This window comes from Haliotis rufescens, unplaced genomic scaffold (genome assembly GCF_023055435.1).
Source record: "Haliotis rufescens isolate VD_foot unplaced genomic scaffold, xgHalRufe1.0.p SCAF_8, whole genome shotgun sequence".
NCBI lineage: Eukaryota > Metazoa > Mollusca > Gastropoda > Lepetellida > Haliotidae > Haliotis > Haliotis rufescens.
This window is the reverse complement of record NW_025964372.1, coordinates 31209917-31235789: the sequence shown is the minus strand read 5'-3', so window position 1 is coordinate 31235789 and position 25873 is coordinate 31209917. Positions and strand designations below refer to the sequence as shown.

At 39.8% G+C, this 25873-nt stretch overlaps 1 protein-coding gene across 1 annotated transcript; it reads left to right on the top strand.

Annotated features, from left to right (window-relative positions):
• The first annotated feature begins 268 nt into the window (after nucleotides 1-268).
• On the top strand, nucleotides 269-25873 carry LOC124145482 (integumentary mucin A.1-like). Its single transcript, XM_046515260.2, has 4 exons — nucleotides 269-623; nucleotides 22505-23243; nucleotides 24905-25033; nucleotides 25400-25873. Exons 1-4 carry the CDS (start codon nucleotides 324-326, stop codon nucleotides 25651-25653), a joined length of 1422 nt encoding a protein of 473 aa, XP_046371216.2. The 5' UTR covers nucleotides 269-323; the 3' UTR covers nucleotides 25654-25873.

Genomic DNA, 25873 nt, shown 5'->3' with positions numbered 1-25873 from the left:
CAAGGTAACCGTCCGTGTTATATTGAAACGTTATTATATCGTTGTCTCTGTCCAGAGAACTGTTACCAATACAAGTATAAGCCATGACATAGGCATGACATCAATGGCTTCACTGCTCCAGACTTGATCACTGACAGACCACCACCATACAGCTGGATTATTATAGTTGACTGCCGGGTTACCAAACAAACAAACAAAAAGCCACTGTGGTATCGATTTTGGAAATGACTTGTCAATTTTGCATCATTATCTTCTGGTTCAGGAGACGAGCTCGGTCTGTCTTCACTGCTTTAACTGTATTTGCGTGAAGTAATCGGGAGCAAATGGATACAAATACCATATTTGTAGCTGTTCTCATTCTACACTTTTCTTTTTGTGTGGCATCAAAGGGACAATTTGATGGAATACAGGACATGATTTTGTCCGGGTCTGTGTTCCAGATATTTCGAAGAACAACGTTACAGCAGTGTCGCCGACTGTGTGGCTATTCATCCAGATGTCTCTCGGTCAACTGGTCGTCGTTGGCCAAGGAATGTCAGCTGAATTCAAAGACCGGGAACAGGGAAAGTTTGCAATTATCTGACAAGAACATCTACCTACCAGTCCAACAGATGACACCGCAGGTAAGAGGGCGGGATTTGTTAGGAAAAAAATAGTTCCAGAAAATCCTTGTAAAATATAATTTTACTACTCAGGATATACAAACGACAAGTTTCACTGGCCAGGCTGGAAGGAATCACAGAATGATTTCATGGTGTTACGTCTCTTTCGGTAGTGTTGTAAGGCACGGCCGGAGACACAACAAGAACATTGTATTTTACTTTGAATCGAATATTGTTCACCTATATTATCAACATATGACAGCATTATATTATGGTATGTCATGGCAGTCTTCATGTTGAAATAATACTATATTTACTGAATTTGCAGTGAAGGCCCAAATGTGCAATAGAAAGATACAAGTCCATTTAGGCTGATATCGAGTGATAATGTAAGTCACCCACCTTGCAATTACATAAATATATCTAGAACCCTGCTACTTATGTGCAAGTGCATGTGGTTTTATCGCATGCAGTTTCATTTGGTGCCTAGTATATATTAGGTTCCACAACAGAACATTGGCACATTGATGTATGCGTGACTTCTGGGTTTTTTGTTTTGGTATAGCTGCCACTAGGAACAACAAGAGTCATCATAAGTTGACGAACCCCCACAAATTCGAAAGAACAAATCGTTTGACTGTCACTTTAAGTCCAACATGATGAGAGAATTCGTATTTAATCTATCTTTTCTGTTTATGGAATTGGGGTTCGGATCTTTGTATTTATATATCAAGTACACACCACTATGAACAGAGTCAAAATCAAACTTGTTCCCATGGAAAGAGGATTTTTTTAAAAATGCCTAAATAGCAAAAAGCACCACTTCAGCCCTTGAGTAACAAGTACCAAGTTTGGATAAATAGTGTTGAATAGATTTTAGTACTTCTCCAGAAACGTCACCTACCTCCATTTCAGCTAAGTCTAACTTGTTTCGATGGAAAGATGGAAAAATCAAATTTTGAAAAATATCCTAAATTGCAAAAGGCCCTACTTCAGCACTTGGTGCATACATGTACCAGGTTTGGAAGAAACGTCTTTCACAGTTTTCAAGTTGTGCTACGGAAACGACACCTACCCCACCCTTTTGAGACTAAGTCCAATTTTTTATGGAAATCAGGAATAATAATAATACCAAATATCTCGAAAATAGCAAAAGACACCACTTCAAGGTCTGTTTGACATATCTGCCAAGTTTTGTTAAAATATATTAAACGGTTTTTTTAGTTGTGCTGCGAAAATAAATCCACCCCATCTTTAGAGACAAGTCAAGATTGTTTCCAAAGAAATCGAGTAAAAAGAAAAAGAAAAAAAAAATGCTTACAAAATGCTGTTGATGGTGATTATATGTAGCAAATAATATACAAGAACCCGTCAAGATTGATAAACAGAAGAGCAAATGAACGTCTAAAATATTCTTTCTGGGGTCGTCCCGTATGCACATCGCCTCATGTTTCATGTCAACTCAGTTTTGGATCCATCCGCCATGGTGTCGTCAGGCCAGACCCTCATTACACTGCCATCACCACACTTCCGTATGGGCATTTATTCTTTTGTTTAACAATTTCGCCTTGATACACCTGTTTAGACTCGATCTAGTTTCGTCAGGCCAGAACATCATTACACTGCCGTCACCACTCTTCCAGGGGTTGTTGGTTGGTTGGTTGCTTTGTTGTTCAATGCCGCACTCAGCAATATTCCAGCTGCAACTCGAAAATTTATACTTGCTTTCAGCAATCTCTCATTTGTGCAACCTGCCAAGAATCGATCTCGTTTCGCGAGGCCAGACATATCGCTGTGCCCAGGCCGATTATATGTTGCACTTTAATTTTTGTTTGTTTGAGTTCTGCTCATGACCGCCTGTTATTATTTGAGAAACCAGCGGGTTACTCACGCAATTACACACGCAGTCAACACGGCCACCAACTACTCGACCCTGCTCGAGGGCGGGACGCTCCAAGTATGCAACACGTTCAACGTCCGTGTTCTCGACCTCAATTTTGTTTGTTTGTGTGTGTTTATTGCCGCATTCAGCAATATTCCAGCTACATGACGGCGGTCTGAAAATAATCGAGTCTGGACCAGACAATCTAGTGATTGACATCATGAGCATCGCTCTACGCAATTGGGATCGATGACATGTATCAACCAAGTCAGCGACTCTGACCAACCGATCCCGTTAGTCGACTCTTACCACATGCAATGTCGCCATTTACGGCAAGCATGGGTTCCTGAAGACCAATTCTACCCCGGTTCTTCACGGGTCTCTGGAACTCAGTAAGCAGGCGTAGTCGATCGCACGCATCGCCGTGCCGGGGAAGAATATATAGGTACAAGTTAAATCTGATGAATCAACCCCGTAACCGCATCCATAGGGGTTTCTAATAATGAAAAATAGATGTGGCTTCAGATAAAGGAAGTGAATAATTGCCTCCGTTATAAGTCCCATTTCAAAATAGTCCCCCCCCCCCCCCCCCCCATTCCCGTATTCCTCGACTATCTGACGCGCCGCACTGCCGTTGTTTACAGTGCCTGAAACATATCGTCACCGAATTTCTTACGGACTTTAGATATAGGTCGGTTGGTTTGGGTGGTTGGTTGGTTTGTTGTTTGACGCCGCACTCAGCAATATTCCAGCTATATGACGGCGGTCTGTAAATAATCGAGTCTGGACCAGACAATCCAGTGATTAATATCATGAGCATCGATCCATGCAATAGGGATCGATGACATGCATCAACCAAGTCTGACCACCCGATCCCGTTAGTCGCCACTTACGACAAGCATAGTCGCCTTTTATGGCAAGCATGGGTTGCTGAAGACCCCGGAATCTACGAGTTATAGGTATAGGTATTCTCATCATATACTATAACTGTGAAACTATCGTCGCAAGATCGTCGCCGTTCTTAGTTCCGGCGGTATATACACTCTGTCTTCGATCTTCGAACGTTATATTCGGACGAAGACAATACGCATATTGCCAGAACCGATTTTCCAAGGGCTTTATAACGGAACATGAATATAGATGTTCTCATCATAAGAGCATAGATATTTTTACAAAACAAACGACATGCAAAAATGTATTTTCTGTAGCTGACAATTCTTTTCTTCAACAGACAGAACCACACTTATTTTTTGAAGCTATTTCTGGAAAGATTTAGTTCTTTCGATAACCCATCCCCCTATCAAATTGTTAGTCCCTACTTTATATCATAATAGCTATATAAAATGTTATATGCTATGTTCTTTGTCGTCACGGTGTCACCTGATATGATTGAGTGTAAGCCAGCAAATGCAGTATACAATGTGTGTCCATGTCGTTTGATTTAGATGGTGAAACACACTGCTTAAAGTGCCTTGACAAGATATGTCTGAATGTATCTCGGTGTTTTATCTGGTCTCTCTTCCCATACGCAGACATACATTTACATATTGAGAAAACACGATTCATGAGCTCTCGAGAGATGAGTGAGTGAGTTGGGTTTAACGCCGCTTCTCAGTTATATCACGGCGTGTCAGCTTAATGTGAGAGGAAATCCCCAAGCGATGCAGGTCTCAGACGTTTACCACTTCGGTGAAACCCACGAGCACCGGTTTGGTGATGACAAACATAAGAAACATAATCGGGGCGAACCGGGATTCGAACCCACAATCATAGGTTTCTGGCGTATCGAAGGGATACAACTCTGCACAGCGAATCGCGGCGCCTTAGACGACTAGGCCACCCGTGCCCCTTCTCGAGAAATGAACTACAGACATACACGCACATGACAGACGACAACGCGACAGAATGCATTGACAAATTTTCTTCCACTGCTGTCTACGTGTCGGAAAAAAAAGAATCAGGCAGTTGCTCAACTACAGAAGCAGCTAGAAACAAATGGAATAATTTCTCGCGCATCGCTGTCCTTTTTTGTTGATCACTGGTGCAGTTTGTGAAGTATTCTCCTTTACATCGATTTCTTGTAACTGCTGACGTCTGTTGTGCTCTTAAACCTGAAATGGTCTTAAGTTTACAATATTCATCAGTGGGCGGAGCTTATGTGAGCACGTCACGCTTGTTTGGTACGCACTGCATCTCACCTGAACACGGTAGTGCATCGTACCTCTGTCGATTTGTGACACCATACTGCGTCTATGCCGTCACTCCATTGTTTGCGGTACGATCACTATAACCTAATCAACCTGTAACTTCTTTGTTACATAAGAAAACGATCATATCAATGAATCCATGTGAAATGAACAACGCGAACTCTATATTACAAAGTGGTGTTGAAAGATTGTGTATTTTATTAGGCAAGAATGTTACGGTAGGACATGTAATCTCTTAGATTGTCACTTTTCTTTTTGTCATGTGGTCCTGGAAATTAAATGCTTGAAACATGTGCCAAATATATTAAAAATCAAATCTAAAAGGTATATGAAAGTATTTTTTTCTTTATTTTCTCACACCAGTACGTCATAACAACACGTACAGTTGTTGAGGTGCTGTATGTTAAAGCATCTTGCGAAAACGAACACAAATCTCAATCTGATCGAAGATATATGAAAGTAGCGTTTTATTTAGGCATCCTAATATAATTAGTAATGATTTTTTTGTTTGTTTACTTGTTTTACGGCGCACTCAGCAATATTCAAGCTGCGTAACGGCGGCCTGTAAATAATAGACTATGGGCCAGACAATCCAGTGATCACCATCAGGAACATGTATCTGACCCATTGGGATACGATGTCAACTATCAGCCAAAACAGCGAGTCTTGACAACCCGATCCTTCTGGTCGTCTCTTACCAAAAGTAGATATAGCTGCCTCCTACGATAAGCTTGGGATGCTGAATATTCTCACCAGAAATGTTTACTTGGGCTGAATACAAATCCTAAAGGCAATATAAATAGTAGTGAATATAGACCCCATCTAGACTTAATATAGAGTAGTGATGTTTTATTAGGAATGAAAATGGAGTCCATAAGCAGTATAAATATTACTAATGTTTTATTAGGGATGAAAATAGACACCATAGGCATCATAAATAGCAGTAGTGTTTTATTAGGCCGAAGATAGACCCTCATTGGCATTATAAACAGTAGCAACGTTTTATTGAGGATGAAGAGGGACCCCCACAGGCATATATAGCGGTGATGTTTTATTGGAAATGAAGTTAGACCCCATAGGCATAATAATTTGTAGTGATGTTTTATTGGGCATGAAGATAGGCCCAGTAGGCATTATCAAAGGTTAGTAGTAATGGTTTAATGGGCTCGTAGGCATTATACAAATTAGTTTTGTTGGGATGAAGATAGACCACATACATGTTGGCATGAGAAAAAGCACTGATGTATTATTCGGGATGAAGATAGACCCCACACTCATTTTATATGATAGTGATGTTTTATTGGACATGAATATAGACCCAATAGGCATTATAAATAGTAACGATGTTTTATTGGGATACAACTATACACCATAGGCATTATAAATAGTCCTGATGTTTCATTGATGATGACGGTTGACCCCATAGGCATTATAGATAGCAATGTCGTTTCATTGGAGATGACGATAGACTCCACAGGCGTTATAAATATACTGAACCGCAGAAGAAACGTCACCATAGATAGATATATGAAAAACCTTATTTGTCCAAACACTGTAAACATACTTTGAGACATATTACAAATATGAAACTTGGCAAAACTGATCATCAAGGTTGAAATTAAAGTGTCAAATAAATGTTCTTAAAGTGAAACACAACTCTAATATCTGAGAAAATGACATCACAAGTTAATATCTGGTGTGTCCGCATGTGCATTTATGACTGCCGTGCAACGTCGATACATGGAATGGATGAGGCAGTTGATGAAGGCCATAGGCACTTGAGCCCACACCCTGTGGAACGCCTCAGTTCAGATGCAGTTGTCGGCCTTGGTCGGACGTCATTCAGCCGTCTTTGAATCTCGTCCCACAGGTGCTCAGTGGGTTTTAAATCGGGACTAAGGGCAGGCCACTGCATGGTTCTGATGCCATTCTGCTGGAGGAAGTCTCTTGTTGCTCTCGCGGTGTGGGTACGGGCGTTATCATGCTGAAACTCGTGGTTGCGGCGACGTGCCAAATTAGGTATGGCGTGTGGTCTCAAGACTCAATGTATCGAGCTGCTGTGACACCATTGTCTCTCCCTGGACCGATGTTCTGGAAGACCACAGGGCCGACCCAACTGTGCAAGTCCAATTCCACCCCACACCATGATGGTCGGACCACCCCACGAATCTCTCTCAACAACACAAGCATCCGAATAACGTTCCCCACGGCGTCGCCAAACTGTCTGCCATTTGCTGTTGAGATACAGTCACGGTTGTCGTCTGAGAAGAGGACTCTTCTCCACTGCTGGTGGCGCCAATGCTGGTGCTGTGTTGTCCACTGAAGACGGTCCCGGCGATGACCTGGTGTCAGAATGGGTCCTCAGTGTGGCCTGTGACAGTGGAGGTGTCTACTCGTCAATCGTCGACGCACGCTGTCCGCACTAATGTGTCGCTGGTGTCTCCCCATGGTCTGTCGAGCAGTTTCCGCAGCAGTAACAAAGCGATCTTGAAGATGCTGTCGCACAATCTGACGATCCTGACGTCGGGTGATGACCCTTGGTCTTCCACTTCGTGGTCGGTCATCTGTAGTGTTGGTGGCATGGTGCCGTTGCTGGAGCCTGTATATGGTCCTTTCGTGGACTTGAAATGCATTGGCTACTTGCCGGGCGGTTTGTCCAGCTTGCAACCGTCCAAGGGCTTGGTGTCAATCTTGGCATGTGGTAGCATTTCAATTACGCATGAATGTTATCCGATCTGGGTGGATTTTTATAGGGCAAGAAATGGGGGAACGCATGTGCATTTCCATTTGCACGGAACTCACATGAATCGGGTTACCATGGCCGTTGCCGTGATGCGCTTGGGCGATCGGTTTTGTCATCTGCTTTGTTTATTTATCATGAAATTTCATTTTTTGCGGACAAGGTAATGTTAAATTTTAGAAACTTTGACAAAAATTACCAAGATATTTAAGTGACAACTTTTCATGCAATGTTACTTGGGGTGACGTTTCTTTTGCGGTTCAGTATAGTACTTCTGATTTGGGGGGATGAAGATTTACCCCACAGTCAATATAGATAGTAGTGATGTTATATTGGGATGAAGGGAGACCCCCCATAGGCATGATAACTAGTATTGATGTTATATTAGGGATGAAGATGGACCCCATAGGCATGATAAATAGTATTGATGTTATATTTTTGGATGAAGGTAGACCACACAGGCATAGTGATTGTTAATTGGGATGAAGGGAGACCATATTGGCAATATAAATAGTAGTGGTGTTTTGTTAGATAGACCCCATGGGAATTAGAAAAAGCACTGAACCCCACACGCAATGTATCTACTAGTGATGTTAGGGATAAAGAGAGATCCCATAGGCATTATAAGTAGCACTGATGTTTTATTCGGGATGGAGATAGACCCTCATAGGCATATAAAATAGTCCTGATGTTTCATTGGTGATGAAGATAGATCCCATAGGCATTATAAATAGCTCTTATGTTTTAGTTGGGATGAAGATAGACCCCACAGGCTTATATATAATCGTAATGTTTTTTGGGGGATGAAGATTGACCCACTGGGCATTATAAATAGTAGTGATGGTTTTTATTTGATGAATGTAGATCCCACAGGCAATATAAATAGTTGTTTTAATTGGCTGACGATAGATCATATAAGCGTAGTATAGTAATGTTTTATTGGGATGAAGATTGACCCCTCAGGCATTGTAAATAGTAATGTTGTATTGGGATAAGATTGACCCCACAGGCATTGTAAATAATAGAAATGTTTTATTGGTATGAAGATTGACCCCACAGGCATTGTAAATAATAGAAATGTTTTATAGGGATGAAGATTGACCCCACAGGCATTGTAAATAGTAATGTTGTATTGGGATTAAGATTGACCCCACAGGCATTGTAAATAATAGAAATGTTTATTGGGATGAAGATTGACCCCACAGGCATTGTAAATAGTAATGTTGTATTGGGATTAAGATTGACCCCACAGGCATTGTAAATAATAGAAATGTTTATTGGGATGAAGATTGACCCCACAGGCATTGTAAATAGTAATGTTGTATTGGGATTAAGATTGACCCCACAGGCATTGTAAATAATTGTAATCTTGTACTGGGATGAAGATTGACCCCACAGGCATTGTAAATAATAGAAATGTTTTATTGGGATGAAGATTGACCCCACAGGCATTGTAAATAGTAATGTTGTATTGGGATTAAGATTGACCCCACAGGCATTGTAAATAATAGAAATGTTTTATTGGGATTAAGATTGACCCCATAGGCATTGTAAATCATAGAAATGTTTTATTGGGATGAAGATTGACCCGCCAGGCATTGTAAATAGTAATGTTGTATTGGGATTAAGATTGACCCCACAGGCATTGTAAATAATAGTAATGTTGTATTGGGATGAAGATTGACCCGCCAGGCATTGTAAATAGTAATGTTGTATTGGGATTAAGATTGACCCGCCAGGCATTGTAAATAATAAAAATGTTGTATTGGGATTAAGATTGACCCGCCAGGCATTGTAAATAGTAATGTTGTATTGGGATGAAGATTGACCCGCCAGGCATTGTAAATAGTAATGTTGTATTGGGATTAAGATTGACCCCACAGGCATTGTAAATAATAGAAATGTTTTATTGGGATGAAGATTGACCCGCCAGGCATTGTAAGTAGTAATGTTGTATTGGGATTAAGATTGACCCCACAGGCATTGTAAATAATAGAAATGTTTTATTGGTATGAAGATTGACCCCACAGGCATCGTAAATAGTAATGTTTTATTGGGATGAAGATTGACCCCACAGGCATTGTAAATAGTAATGTTTTATTGGGATGAACATTGCCCCCACAGGCATTGTAAATAACTGAAATGTTTTATTGGGATGGAGAACTAAATACTTTCATGAAATTATTGATGATGCAAAACTTAACACTCACTTGGAATTTCAAAGACCAAAGATGATCTATTGGACATTCATGCAGTGTTTATGCGTCTGCCCATATATACACATGATCATGGTTATCATGTCAAGATGAAAACTGTCTGTTTTTGCCAGATTGTAGACATCCATTGACTTAAGGTGTAAGTTGTTCCTGTATTCAGAATAAGTTGAAGAGTGGCAAATGCCACCATACAACACAGGGAAACTTTTGCAGATATTTGAGTTTAAAATGACTTTAAGAAATTGTTTTCAGTTAGAACATTTTATTCCTTAAACACAATGAAACCTTTTACACATTTTGTACAAGAAATTATCATACAGGCTGTAAATAATCAAGTCTCGACCAGACAAAACAATTATATATGATGAAATGTTATGGTCCTACAGATCAATGAATCAAGTCACTGAGTCTAATCCACTGGATCAATTTAATCATCTCTAACACCATGCTTTGGTTCCTGGGAACCTATTCTAAACCAGGTAACAACCCACAATATTCAGTATTAGTGCCATACGTTTAGTAATCACAATCCATTTATTTCAGTAGGAAACAAATAGTCAGTTAAAAAATCTTACAATCTTAAATCCCAATGTAATGCCAACTAACTTGGCTAACTAGTCCTTGGCTACCAAACACTGAATGATAACATAACATGATAATCTACATAATACCAATCATTCATAATTATTCTGGAAAGTAAACCAATATAAACTAAAAGACAAAATACCTCTGTGAACAGCTGTAACTATCATACAATTAAGACCACATAGACCATGTGTATTAACATCCATGTCTGTTAGGTAAATGAGACTGACAGTAAACATTGTTGTTTTAGAAAAAACGGCGTAGAGAAAATATACTTTGAAAAAATTTGATAAGTGTATCAAAGGTTACATACATGCCAACATCTGGGGTTGGATAAAGGTTTGCTTGGGCAACTAAAACTTGCACTGATTTTGGTAGAACACATTGAGCAAGAGTCATCAGAAGATGACAAATCCACCAGGCCCACACAAATGAAAAAGAACAAATCATCCGGCTGTTACTCTAAGTCCAACTTGATGAGAGAACTATCTAATCTGTATCTCTGTATACACGTTATTGAACTATCAAAACAATACCATGGAAATGGGATTCTATTTCAGGTATACATCACTATGAACAGAGTCAAAATCAAACTTTTGATATGAAAACAGAAAAAAATATTCCTAAATAGCAAAAGCCACCAGTTCCATCCTCATCTTTCTGCAAGCATAGTTTCAAGAAAGAGTACCTATCGTTTTAGATATATGGTCAAGACAAACACACCACTATATACTAAGAGAAATTCCCATCTAACAATGAGCTTATTTTATTATTCACATCACGGAAAATCACGGTCATAAATAATTTGGCTAAATTTATCTTTTTAGCTTTAAAGAAACGTAGTAAATATTTTCCATAATATGGATGTCCATCATTTAATATTTGCATAAACAGAAACTGTAATCATATTATATGGCGCTTCACCGCTTATCATGTCAAGTTTCATGTATAATGGGCCGATGGCCCCTTTACCGTAATAGACACTCTCTCATAAACAGTTAAAGTCAAACTTGTTGCCATGGAAACATGAAAACGAATTCTTAAAAGCAAAAGGCTTCAGCCCTTGAAAAAAATGTTGAATAGTATTTTAGTTCTATGCCGGAAACGATACCACCCTTCATGACAGCTAAGTCTAACTTGTTTCCATGGAAACAGAAGAAAATCAAATTTTGAAAATTCAGTCCTTGGTTAATATATGCACCAGGTTTGGATGGAAAGTCTTTCACAGATTTCAAGTTGTGCTCCGGAAATGACACTTACCACACCTATTTGAGTCTAAGTAGAAAATGTCTCCATGGATATCGAGAAAATGAAAAATGCCAAAAATATGAAAGAAGCAAAAGGCACCACTTCAGGGTGTGTTTGATATATCTGCCAAGCTTTGTTGAAAGATATTGAACGTTTTTTTAGTTGTGCTCTCAAAAAGAAATCCACCCCCTTATCAAGTACAAATTGTTTCCATGGAAATCGAGAAAAATAAAAATGCCAAAAATCGGCAAATAGCAAAAGGCACAACTTCAATATCTGTTTGATATATCTACCAATTTCAAAAAAAAAAATATTGAACGGTTTTCAAGTAAGGCTCCAGAAGCAAAAGACAACAAGGCGTAAAGGCATCAACTACATCCCCCCGCATTACATGCCGTGGGGACAAAAAGTGAAACAAGGCTTTGTAGAATCGACCACAAGACACACAAGACATACTCACTGCCTGATAAATTACTCACAAAGATGTTTCTGAGTTGTGAGCCAAAGCAACAGCACCCACAGATTTGGTGTGCATTTCTGTGCAGTGATAATGATTCACTTACTGTGAACACAAACACAAAATTCATGAGGTTAATGAAATGGAGCAATGATAAGACAATGAGGCATTGCTATATACACTCAATTGTCATAATATCGTAAAATATCCACATGTACAAATATACACCATCTCAACACACACAGATAACTCATTGTATATCATGTGCCAAATAGGTATGACAATATGGCTGAAAAGGCACGCAAACTGGAATGTGATAATTGATTCTATTATCCATAGAATAGTTTTTCATAAGTTAAAAGGGCTCCATGAATTAGGTATAAAGAAGGTTTCACTACAATCTGTCAACTTGAATGACTTAGAAGTAGATAGTTTTGTATACATAGCATTTAGGATGAGAGGAGTGACATTAACTCATCAATTTTATGTTGTAATCAGCATGAACAGGAACATCATTTTGGGGAGAGATTGGCTGAATCAAAATGGTGTCAGGTTCTACTAGGACCTTGGTAGCCTAAGGAAAGGAAAAACCAATGTACCTTCAGAAGAAGACCTGCACATTGCCTCCATTATTCGCCTGGCAGGGGACACCATAGTGAAGCCTCAAAGTAGGAGTCTAAGCGAGGGCCATATTTTCCTTACACTATTCTTTACCAAGTTTCAGCTATAGGTACTGGCTACTTGTCAAGTGAACCTGGACTAATATTCTCTAACTCATTAGCGCGAATGAATAAGGATAGGAGCGTACCAATCATGATTGTGAACACTACAAACAAAACTTTAAGGTTAGGAGAGGGTGCGGCTAGAGAATGTGCCTGAGACAAACCTAGTGACACTAGCAGACCTATTAGGGCACTCATCCACATCACCTCTCGGTGACACAGCACAGGATGTCAACAGCCCACAAAGGGCATAGAGAGAAATACAAGATTTAGTGGATAGACATAGATATCTCTTTGCAACAAGCGATTTGGACCTAGGCCATACAAACACAGTCCAAATGAAAATTGACACAGGTGACCACAACCTATCAAGTTGAAGCCATACCAGACATCACTTAACAAAAGAAAAGTGGTTGACAAAGCCATTAAGGACATGCTGGATGCGAAGACCATAAACATATCAAGGTCACCATGGAGTTTCCCCATTGTTGAAGTTGAGAAGAAAGATGGCAGCAAACGTCTCTGTGTCGTATTCAGGGCACTTAACAAATTCTTCATGAATAAAGTACTACAAGAACTAGAAGTGCTTGCCATAGCATATCTAGATGACATCTTGATCTTTTCAAAAACTCTAAATGATCTTAGGTCTCATATCCAAAGTGTTTTTGGTCGAATAAGACAACACTCACTGAAACTTTCTAAGTGTTGCTTTGTCCAATCTGAGACAAACTACTTAGGATTCGTGAACAACCAGAATGGAATCAAGGCTGAGGGGCAAAAAGTGGAAGCCATATGGTCGATGGGAGCCCCAACATCTGTCAAAGTGGTCAGGAGTTTAATTGGTATGTGCAAATATTATCGTCGCTTCAATCCTAATTTCTCAAAGATTGCCGAACCGATTGTCCAGTTAACAAAGAAATATGTCAGATTTTCCTGGGCAGAAGAATGCCAACAAGGTTTTAATTTCCTGAAACCAAGTCTTATGGTGATACTACTGCTGACGTATCCTGACCCAAAGAAACCCTACATCCTATATACGGATGCGAGTGATAGCTGCATTGGTGCTTGTTTATCCCAAATAAGTCTGACAGGACTGAGAAGCCTATTCTCTTTCTGTCACACAAACTGAGTGACACACAGACACGCTGGGCAACCATTGAGAAAGCATATGCAATACACTTTGGCCTACAGAAGCTTGACCATTACTTGTATAATGCGTTGTTTGTGATCAAAAATTATCATAAACCATTAAAGTACCTATTTGAGTCCCCAATGCAAAACAAGAAGGTACAACTTTTGGCCCCGGGAATAGCAGGATATAACTGTCAGGTATATAGTAAATACCTGTGTAGATCTACTATCCAGAGTTCCGTCTGATGGGAATACACCTCGAGCAGACAATGAAGAAAGTGAACATTTCGCGAATGACAACGATCTGGAAATCAATGTGCTAGACTCATCGAAGTTTGATCCTAAGACGTATGCTCGTCCAGAACCAGAAGATCCTGCTGAGGCAATGCTGCAGGACTCATATCTAGATATGAATAAAGAACAGTCAAAGGATGAAGAGATACAGAAGATTAAAACCTCACTGGAGAATGGACAGGAAGGTCGCAATAGCCTCAAGAGATTTCTTGAAATGGTCGGTCTCCTATACTACATTACACATGTTGATGATGAGCCAGTCACCAGATTGTACGTACCTGTATCATTGAAAGGACAACTAATCAATCAATACCATGATGAGAATGGGCATATGGGTATTGACAAGACGTTTGAAGTCAAAGTACTACTGGCCAAATATGTACAAAGACTTATACGAGTATATTTCCAGTTGCGTAACCTGTCAAGCCTGGTCTCTACACAAACAAAGAACTGATGTGAAACCTTTGCGAAGATAAGCATGGATCTATCAGGACCAACTACTCTGTCAGGTAACAAGTATATTGTCGGTTTTGTGGATCTCTACAGTGGTTGGCCTGAGGCTTTTGCAGTACCAGGCAAGACTGCCGAAACCATCGCCCACCTGTTAATAGAGGAGATCTTCATTCGATACGGCTCCCTGCTAGATTGTCACCGACAACGGAACAGAGAATGTGAATCGTGTAATAAGAGAAACCCTCGCATCATTAGGCACTCATCATGTGACAACTTCCTTTTACTACCCACAGGCCAATGGTAGAGTAGAATGCTTCCACGGGACATTACACGATATCCTTGCAAAGAAACTTGATGACAACCTAATGACATGGGATTTACACCTGAACCAGACATTAGCAGCGATTCGGTTCAATATCTGTGAGTCATTCTTCCTCTTGTACAACAGAGATGTAGTACTGCCATTGGAAACTCTTCTCAAACCAAGGAAGAAGTACCATGGGGAAAGGGAGCATAAGGATGCCTTACAACAACAACAGAAGTCATTTGTGTTAGTACACTGGCATGTGAAGATGGCAAAGACAAGGCAATCCAAGTACATGTATGCTGACAGGACCAGCAAGACAAATAGAAGCCATACTACTGAGTCATCGAGCAGACATTCCCCACCAGCGGAGTTACAAAAGAGACTAAATGCAAGGAACAGGTCCTCTGAGACGCATCAGGAAAATGATCAAAAGTCAGCCGAAATTTATGGAAAGGCCGACAAACAAGCAGAGTCCCAAAGCTCCGTTGCAGATTGCGACGAAGAAGACATGTGGATAGAGTTCACTGAACTAAAACGAACTAGGGCCTCTACTGAAAACGCACATCCCAATAAAAATAAAAAGGTTAAACAGTTGCTCCAGGCAATTGCTTGTTTATTATAGTTTTGTATGGTTTGGGAGAAGAACCAGTGTATATGATTATTTACTCTTATGTTTCTGAGAGAATATGTTTCCTCTGGGTTTACTCTTCCTTGTGTGGTTAACACAGGGTTCGGTAATGTATGAAAACATCGTATTTCCAAAACTGAATGATATTACCACGACCAGGTCGAAATGGCTCGTAACCTTCGTTATTGATTTAGAACCATATAATCAGTTTATTGGGAAGTGCAGGTATTTTATTGATCAAGTCGCAAGGATTGTTTAGACGGTTCTTGAGCCGCTACCACTCTGATAAATCTACAGGCATCTTAAGCATGTATATCAAAATAGCCGAAGAAATTACAAGACTGAATTCAACCTTAAATAGCCGAGCAGACAATTTCTTAGAAAATGGTAGGTTGCACACACGACCCAAGCTTTCACTATTGCCATTTGTTGGAAGTGCCTTGAGTTTCTTATTTGGCACTGTTTCTGACGCTGACCTAAGCGCTATTAAGAAAAATGTATGTATGCTTGCAGAGAATCAAGTAGGTATGGCACATGTCATTCAAGAAGAGCATTCTATTATTCATACGACAAGGATTCAAGTATCGGAGAATTGACATGCCATTAATGAAGTCATTACTGATCTGGATACAAACCTTTTTTTGTCATATTTAGAACACCTTGTGTGTGTAAGTTTCTAAATGAATTTGAGCACCCAATATAATTTCTTTGCCTCGTCAAGAAACATACTATATTTGAGACGTTTTAAGATTGACGTATGTATTCTGCTAAAATTGAAATGTTGTACTCCATGGATCATCACTTGAATTACAATATGTGACATAACACAACCTTTCATCCACAGTGTATATTGAGACGTCTTCTTTATTATAAATGCCATCATAATGACACCCTCTACGCAGCAGCAGCTATGACGGCCGGTAAGAAATTGGGTTTTAAATGACTCATAAATAAAAGTGGCCTAGCTCTTGAATCACGAGGGTAGATTCATCAAAAGTACACAACTTTCCAGAACAAAAGCAAAGTTAATCATCGTTAATGGAACATCCTCTTTTTTCTCTCCAATTCTAGGATGCGCTCGTAAAATCGCTACTTTTCAGGCACTGTCGCCACGGATTTGAATTCATAAAAAGTCTGTCATGAAGGAAATACTATTATAAGCTCAAAGGCAAAGTTATTGAGACATACCAAAAACAAAGGGATTCGTTTAAAAATGTTAGTGTCGTGGATCGAACTATTTTACATGGAAAGAACAGTGTCTTAAGTATCGCTAACGAGTACACGAGGGTGTGCAGTCAGTTTCCAGCTTGTTCAGTAAAGCAGTCGTGATGCATCCAAGCGAGTTTCGAATCAATAATGGTCCCAAGTCACTTATATTGGTCAACCAAATCAATATTTTCGTTATCAACAACAGCAAGCAGAACTTCGGTCTTCTTTTTTTCTGAAATCTATAATCATCTCCTTTGTCTTATTGACCATTAGGGTAAGAAAGTTAACCATGCACAATTGGACAAATTTTGAAATTTGAGAGCGATAAATCATTTTCGGACTGCTTTATGAATCCGACCAGTGCAAACTAAACGGTTAAACAAATGTGAAAATTAATGATATAGTCATTTGTGTATTATCTAAATAAAACAGGAGAGGGGACACAACCTTGAGGCCACCCGTAGATGTTAAAGTCACAGTTGATTTGATACCATTTACAGTCACAAACTGTGGTCTGTTAACAAGAAAATATTCTATCCATTTTATCATTGTTGAATTAACAGACATGTCAGATAATTTTTGTATAAGCAGACGAGGCTGGTATTAAAAGCAAAGAAGCTTTTGAAAGCTACCTAAAACATAGATGCCAACGGGTTGTTATCAATGGGAATAGTTCAGACTTACGACCATGAGTTCCACAAGGGTAAGTTTTAGGACCGCTACTGTTTCTTATTTTCATAAACGACATTATAGACGATATTGATAGTAATATAAGATTGTTTGCCGATGACACATCCCTATATTTCGTGGTAAATGACCCGATTACAGCAGCACCTTATCTGAATAACGATCTAAGTAGAATATCCTCTTGGGCAGAAAACTGGCAGGTCGATTTCAACCCTAATAAAACAGTATCTATCCAATGTTCCCGGAAGATTCTTCCAAATGTAAAACCAGTTTTGAAAATGAGTAACACTACTGTTCAGGAAGTTCATTCTCATAAACATCAAGGACTTACTCTCCAAAAAGATTGTATGTGGAACGATCACATTGATAGCCTAGTCAAGAAAGTCAGTCCAACGATTTTGTCTCAGGAGTTTCAAGTATCGTTTAAATAGAAAAACACTGGAAACTATGTATAAATCTTTCATACTACCGATATTTGATTATTGTTGGCACATATGGGACAACTGCACAAAAGAACAAGCTTTACTACTTGAAAAACTAAATCTAGATGCACTCTGAACTATTTGGGGGGCTGTTCGTGGCACAAGTCACAGTAAACTTTATAAAGAAACAAATCTTACGTCATAAGAAGAAAGAATGCATTTTCAAAAGTTAAATATTTTTTTTATAAAATGGTTAACAATCGAGTACCGGACTATCTCACATCCGTAGTTCCAAATAGAGTGTCGGATGCAAGTGATTATAATTTGAGAAACTGCTCACAGCTGCAAACCACAAAGTGTAAATCAAATAATTATGCCAAAATCATTTATTCCAGATACAGTTAATATTTGGAGCTCACTACCTATTGAATACACCAATGCCAGTAGCTAAGGAAGTTTTAAAAGTTTTATAAAAGGCAATGATAGGAATGGTTTATACTTTGATACAAATTATGGAACAAGATTCTGTCAGGTTATACACTCCCGTCTCAGGCTTGGCTGCAGTGATCTTAACGCCGACAAATTTGCCAGATTTATATCCGACAGCCCGAGATGTTGTTGTGGCGGAAGATGCACTTCATTTCTTTCTTACGTGTCCCTTAAACAGTACAGTAAGGCAAAACATGTATTATTTCGTAAAAGGCTACGATTTAAATTCAATTCTAAATGGTAATTCAAATTTAACGACAGTAACAAATCTTAAAATTTTGAAATCGGTGCACAGTTTAATTCTATCTTCTTGTCGATTTAGAGTTTTTGTCTGAGATGTTGGCTTTGCTATATGATACTGCGATGTTGTTGTGCTGAATGTAAATAATAATGTAACTGTAGTTATGGAAGATAATCCAGTAATTACACACTTACAGAACAATACTTATATTTAATGCCAATTATACAATGTATGCTATTTTTCATGTCACTTTCAATACTTTGCTATTTGTATATGTATCATGTTTGGGAGAGGCATTCAGATTTGCTCGTTTGCCAATCCCTCCACTTTATGGAAATAAATATGTTTGTATCAAAGCAGAGAAGTCAAGAAACAAGATTCGTACAAATAATTTGGAAGTTTGTATATATTGTTTAACAGTGTAAGAGTGGCATCCTCTACTCCTCTCCCGGTTCTGTAGGCATACTGACGTGGGTCAAGTAAATGTTCTATCTGTCTAAAAAGTAAATATTGAACAATACGTTCCAGGCATTTCATAGTTATCGGTGTCAAAGCAACGGGTCAGTAATCATTCTTAACATAATGATATGTAAATGCTGGAAGAACGATAACACTAGATGTCCCCAAAAGTAAAGGAATAACATTACTAGTGACGATAGAAGTTTGGAATATGTATTTGAAAATGAGTTAATCACGACATTCCTTCAACACCATACCGCATAGATTATCAGGACCTGTAGCTTTGCGGACATTTATTTTCTTCCCAACTTCTTCAGTTAAAAACAAACTATACCAAAGCTGTTTTCTTTTATATCAAACATAAAGTGTGTATTCAGACAGATGTGTCCTTAACTTGAGTACATACAATCGACACTGGCCAGGCCAATCAGTATTTCATACTGTAGGCAACGATCCACGCCGTCTTGATAAATTGGCACGCAATCAACCTATTTACTGAATTGTACAACCCCACCCATAATGATGAGCAAAGGCTATTTGGGAATAACCATAGGGTTTGAATAATAAAATAGTCTTACTATGTTGTTTGTATGTATTTTAAAATATTTTTATTATCTCTAGACATAGTGGATGTATGTGACATTCCTGCCTAAAAGTATGGTAATGAACACATAAAATGTGTGTAATATTTGCTAACGTTGTCTATAAGACTTATTCAGTCATGACAGCCAAGAATGAATGAGTATTATTGCTAGCCAAATAAATACATATATTCAAAACTAAATAATCTATTTTTCTTTCAGAGAGGTTAAGTACTTTTACAACAATAACAGTTAGTGAGTGTGTATGGTTTTACGCCGCGTTTAGCAATATTGCAGCAATATCACGGCGGGGGACACTAGAAATGGGCTTCACACGTTATCATATGCGGAATCGAACCAACTTCTTCAGCGTGACGAGCGAACGCTTTAACCACTAGGCTACCCCACCTCTCCAACAACAATAATAAGCAAGCACTGCAATCAGAGCACAAATTCCGATTCATATGCATAAAGTGAGTGAGTGAGTATGGTTTTACGCCGCTTTTAGCAATATTCCAGCAATATCACGGCGGGGGACACCAGAAATGGGCTTCACACATTGTACCTATGTCGGAAATCGAACCCGAGTCTTCGGCGTGACGAGCGAACGCTTCAACCACTAGGCTACCCGACCGCCCCATATGCATAAAGAGACTGATCAGCGAGAAAGAGCACAATTGTTGCCCATGGGGATGACTACATGTACTTCTTGCCTAAATAGCTGAGCCCCAAAATTTGACATGGATATTATCAATGAGGAAGTCCAACATTTTCTCAGCACACTTCGGATGGCATAAACCTCTATGACCATATAATAGAAATGATTTATAATTAGGCTTACGATATTCAGTTTCCTTTCCTATTAACTGTTATACACTCGCCAGAAAGAATGTGCCATAGGATACTGCCCTCGCTTCCTTGTATTATATAATTATATAAACATTTCCTTTTAATGTAGTTAGAGGCATGCAAATGGGTATATGTCTGCCTCTGTTTGTTCATGTACTTGCAAACACATTTCAGATCTTTTACTCTGAAATTATACCTGCCGTTTCCGAGGAACATGGCATCTACATCATAACTTGTGTACTATCGAGGCAAAATGCGTGTTCAGTGTGGATTTACTGTTCAATTAAGATCGAAATGTACTTATCAAGATAGTGTATCATATTAGAAAACTGCCATCTGACTGATTCAAGAACCAACACATCCTTTATTTAGTTTGGGCGGTTAAAGATTGCTCAGGAATAACCTGCCGCGATACCCCACGGAGAGTTTCTCAGATCTTCGTGCAGATGTATTGCTTCGGAGTGAAAGGTCTACTTCAAATGAAATAGCTTTGAAAGATGTAGAATACCCAATTTGACCAGACCCATTCCCTCTTGCAAAGCATACCTGTAAATCGTAGGTGGGTCGTAACACCTACCGAATGTGATCGTGACGGTTTTCAATTATTCATTAATACAATCAAAGACAGCGAATTGCGAAAACAAAGTCACACTCTCGTGTTCAGTCCTTTAGGTTTGATTTGTATTTGTTAACAAATACAGAAGTGTTCATGATTTAAGAATTTACACCTTTAAGGTCGCCCATAGTACGAGGGACGTTCAATAATTTTGCAATTTCAATATAAGACCAAGTCGCAGAATATATTTTGCCCTTTTATTTTTGAGTATAATCTCCATTCACCTCAATACACTTATTCCATTTGTCCTTCAAGCTTTCAATACCACTTTCATAAAATCCGCAGATTGGCCCTCTAACCACGTCTCTGCGACAGCCCTTATGTCCTCGTCACCCTGGAAGCGTCTTCCACGTAGGGCAGATTTCATTTGCCGGAACAGGAAATAGTCACTGGGGGCTAAGTCTGGGCTGTAGGGCGGGTGATTTAACTGTTCGAATCCACATTCACATATGGCGGCCTGTGCAATTCTCGACTTGTGAACCGGAGCGTTGTCATGCAAAATTAGGATACCCCGTGGTAACATCCAACGGCGTTTCTGGCGAATAGATTTTCGCAATTTTAGCATAATACTGTCCATTTATTGTAGTTTTTGGTGGCATGTAATCAATCAGTAATATGCCTCTTGCATCCCCGAATATGGTGGCCATTACCTTGCCAGCCTATGGTTCAGTGCGAAACTTCCTCGGAGGTGGAGGATTGGAGTGCTTCCATTACATGGATTCCAAGTTAGTTTCTGGGTCCCAGTGGTGGATCCATGTTTCATCACCTGGCACTAGACGAGAAAGAAATGCGGCTTCATAGAGATCCAGGAAGTCTCGACAACTTTCAGTTCTCTGATGGCGATCTTGAGCTCTGAGGTTTCTAAAAAATTAGGTACCCATCTTGCAGATACCTTGGACATACCAAGATGCTCATGAATTATGGTTCCAACAGTTCCAACTGATATTTGGAATTCCCTAGAAAGTTCAGATACTTTCACTCGTCGGTCAGACAACATTCTTCTTTCTATAGCAGCTATGGTTTCCGGTTTGGTGGCATCTGAAGGCCTGCCTGACTTTGGGTCATCGTCTATGGACTCCCTACCCCTTTTAAACTGTAGAGACCAACGTCAAACTGTGGAATAGTGAGGAGCATCTTTACCCATCACTTTACACATGCGACAATGGATTTTTTTTTACTTTACATCCCTCCTTGGTAAGGAACTTTATTACAGCGCGTTGTTCATGTTTGAGAGAATCCATGATTGTGACCAACCTTAGGTGAACGAAGCCATCACATCTTACTTATTGTTGTGTCTGGAACTTGTTATGACACGTGTCAACCTGATGTTATGACCAGTGGCACACCTGCCACAAGTTGACATTATTGTGTTAACACAAATGCCCAAGTTGCAAAACTTATTGAACGCCCCTCGTATGTTATCAAACTTTGGAACAATCATACAAGCACCTTATCATGCGTACTTATGGTTATTTGTAGGCTCATCCATGTGCAAATCAGCCATGCAGTACCAACCACATGTGCATCCCCGTCAACACTGCTAAAGACCATATATGTGTACGTGTTGGTGTGTTCATACCACAAACTACTGAAGCAGGAATGGCAACAGCGTCTGCAACAACCACAACAGCTACGGCAACAGTATCTTCTCAAGCAGCCTCTTCAACTACATCTACTGTACCTCCTCCTTCACTTGAAGTGACTATAACTGCTACAACTACTGCCCCAACCACCACCCCTGCATCAACCACTACTACTATTACTACTACTCCAACCACCACCCCTGCATCAACTACTACTACTACCCAAACCACCACCCCTGTATCAACGTTTACTACTACCACTACCACTACCACTACCACTCCTACTGCCACCACCCCTAAGCCTGCATCAACCACTACTACTACTACTCCAACCACCACCCCTGCATCAACCACTACTACTGTTACTACTACTCCAACTACTACCCATGCATCAACTACTACTACCACCCCAACCACCACCCCTGTATCAACGTTTACTACTACCACTACCACTACCACTACCACTACCACTCCTACTGCCATCACCCCAAAGCCTGCTTCAACTCATGCAATAACGATTCCAGATACAACCGAATTTGAAATGACAAGTCTTGAAACGACCACAACTCCTGCACCGACAACATCAGCTCCAGCATCAACGTCAACTGCCGAACTGGCGAGCACGTCTGATCCATGTATGTATGCGTCAGCGGTACTGTTAACTATTATAGTTAAAAGCCATACTTGGGTTTCTGTGCCGTTGACGAGATAAAAAAAAAATGAATATATGAAACATCGAGAAGTAATGGTTTTATTTCAGTGACTATATGTATTTCACAAAGAGCACACCTCAATATATTTCTGTTCGTTTAAACCCTTTTTGGACATTGGCATTCTGAATTACCAATATAAGAACATGAACATTTGAAAAATTATACTACGTGAGATGACAGGTACGAATAATTAAAACTAATTACAAAACACGTCCGTCTGGCTGATTCCATGACTCCAGAACTAACAGAGAGCCGATAACAGAATGTTTAGAGCAGCAACATATTGTCGTTTTTCGCAATGGGACACCAGAAATTTTCAAAATATATTTGTACCCATGTGGGGACTCGAACCTGGCCCTTCGTGTGGAGCGAACGCTTAAACTACTGTACTGCCAGTCTTGGTAACACTGCTCTGTCATTACTGCCAAGCAACATGGCATCCTCATGAATAATCCATAGGTGTAATAGTTTCTTTCAACTTTTAGAATAATTGATATTGTTTCCTGGGAAGAGATATGCCAAGATGATGTCAACCATCTCCAATCTGGCGGGGTTATCCGAAACATATTTAAACCACTGGGTCATGCCACAGCAGCCATAAAATTGCCCGAGACGGATGTTGGTGCCCTGGGACTATAATGTCTGTATCTGGACTAAAGAATGGTCATTCCATGAACAGGCCCATAACCACATTTCCACCTGTACATCAGCATGGGGCATTTAGCAAACATACTGCTGTGAAAAACTACAACCGCTGTTGCTCTTCCTTCGCCATGTTCGTCCAACGGCGGCGTCATTTCACGCCGTCGATTCAAGGCGGTATTATCCAGTGCAATCAACTCTGTACCCACTTCATTTTATGGCTTGCGGTTGTTGCAGTCTGCTATCATAAGTAGTGGAACCGACGTTGCTACTTTTGCCTCAAGGGGGCACGGTGGCGATTGGCTGTGCAGAGTTGCGTCCCTTGGGTCCTCCAGAAACCTATGATTGTGGGTTCGAATCCCGGTTCGCCCCGATTATGTTTCTAGGTTTGTCAGCAGGATACCAGTGCTCGTGGGTTTCACCGAAGTGGTAAACGTCTGAGACATGCATCCCTTCGGGCTTTCCTCCCACATTAAGCTGACACGCCGTGATATAAGGGGAATGCTGTTAAAACCGGTGTTAAACCAAACTCACTCACTCACTCACTCACTCACTTTTGCATCAACTTCAAATACAGTGACACTGAATCTCGGCTATGTGTACATGTGTCAGCTCGGCCCCCACAATACACTTCTGCAATGTTTCGAGTAATTTGATTACACAAAAGCAAATTATTATAAACTTAAATTCAAATACCACACAATGCTGCAGGGAATAATGGATAATAACACACTGAAAGGATAATATGTTTATTTATTTATTAGGTGTAACAGCCCGTCAGTAATCACTTATCGAGGATTTTCAATTTACGACGCCGCTTATTAAAGATTTGATTTTAAACCCATCTCCAAAACAACACAAGGGCGGTAACTTTAACTTCTTACACACACAGGGTATACGTGGTGTACATTATGTGTGTAATGTACACGTGTGTTTTGCAGATAACGACACATGTGTAACGGACGTCGACTGTACTACACCTCCTGGCAGAGCTTGCTCTGGTGGTGTCTGCATATGTTCCATCGGATACGACATGGACGAGACCAGCGTTGTGTGCAGAAAGCTGACAGGTAACACGCAGTAACACTGGCATCACCCAGTCATTAAGTTTTGAATTTGAAAATTAACATGTGGGTTACCATGATTATGCAAATAGTTTTGTCGCTTTTATTAAATTGAAAACTGCATTTTTCCAAGTTTATGAATATATATAATGGATCGTCACTCTAGGCGTCTTTGGTGTTGATCGTGTCTTCATATTACAATGCGATGGGACGTTGCTCTTAATGTTAATCACTGGTTTGTTGGTGAGGCATTAAACAACAAACAGCATCTTTACACAACAATGATGATTATCACCTGATCATTGCGGTTTAGTTCGAATGTCCAAATAGTTATTCTACCGGCTCAGGCACACATCTTTCATTTTGTTACAGAATGCTCATCACTTGGATCTGAGTTCACCCTCCATGTGGACAAGTATATAAAGCAAACGAACTTTAAGACCATTGAGTATACAACGTCTGAAGAATGTGCCCAGTTGTGCTTGGAAGCAGACACAGTGTGCAGATCGTTTGAATATGGTTATAATAACTGCCACTTGCAGGACGTCACGTGGTTCAGTGTCGTCAGCAACAAACGTAGGTCCGGGAGTGGTTCGCGTCATTACCAGCGTAGATGTAACTGGTGAGGCAGACGTGCCGTCACTGTCCCGCAGCATGGTCTAAATTTATAATTGTACCTTTCCTTAAAAACCGATAGAAATGGTCCAGAGAACTTTCGTGTTTTTCTTTAGTGGGTGTGTAGTACAAATTTATACAACTGATATTTTTGCCATCTAGTTTGAGGAAGATGTGTGAAGAACAAGCTGGTTTTAGAGCTTATTATGCAAATAAATTGTCATTTCTATA

Coding starts and splice junctions, on each gene's coding strand:
- LOC124145482 (XM_046515260.2), top strand. CDS start 324: ATGGATACAAATACCATATTTGTAGCTGTTCTCATTCTACACTTTTCT. Junction 624..22,504: donor TCCAACAGATGACACCGCAG/GTAAGAGGGCGG, acceptor GGTTATTTGTAG/GCTCATCCATGTGCAAATCA. Junction 23,244..24,904: donor GGCGAGCACGTCTGATCCAT/GTATGTATGCGT, acceptor TGTGTTTTGCAG/ATAACGACACATGTGTAACG.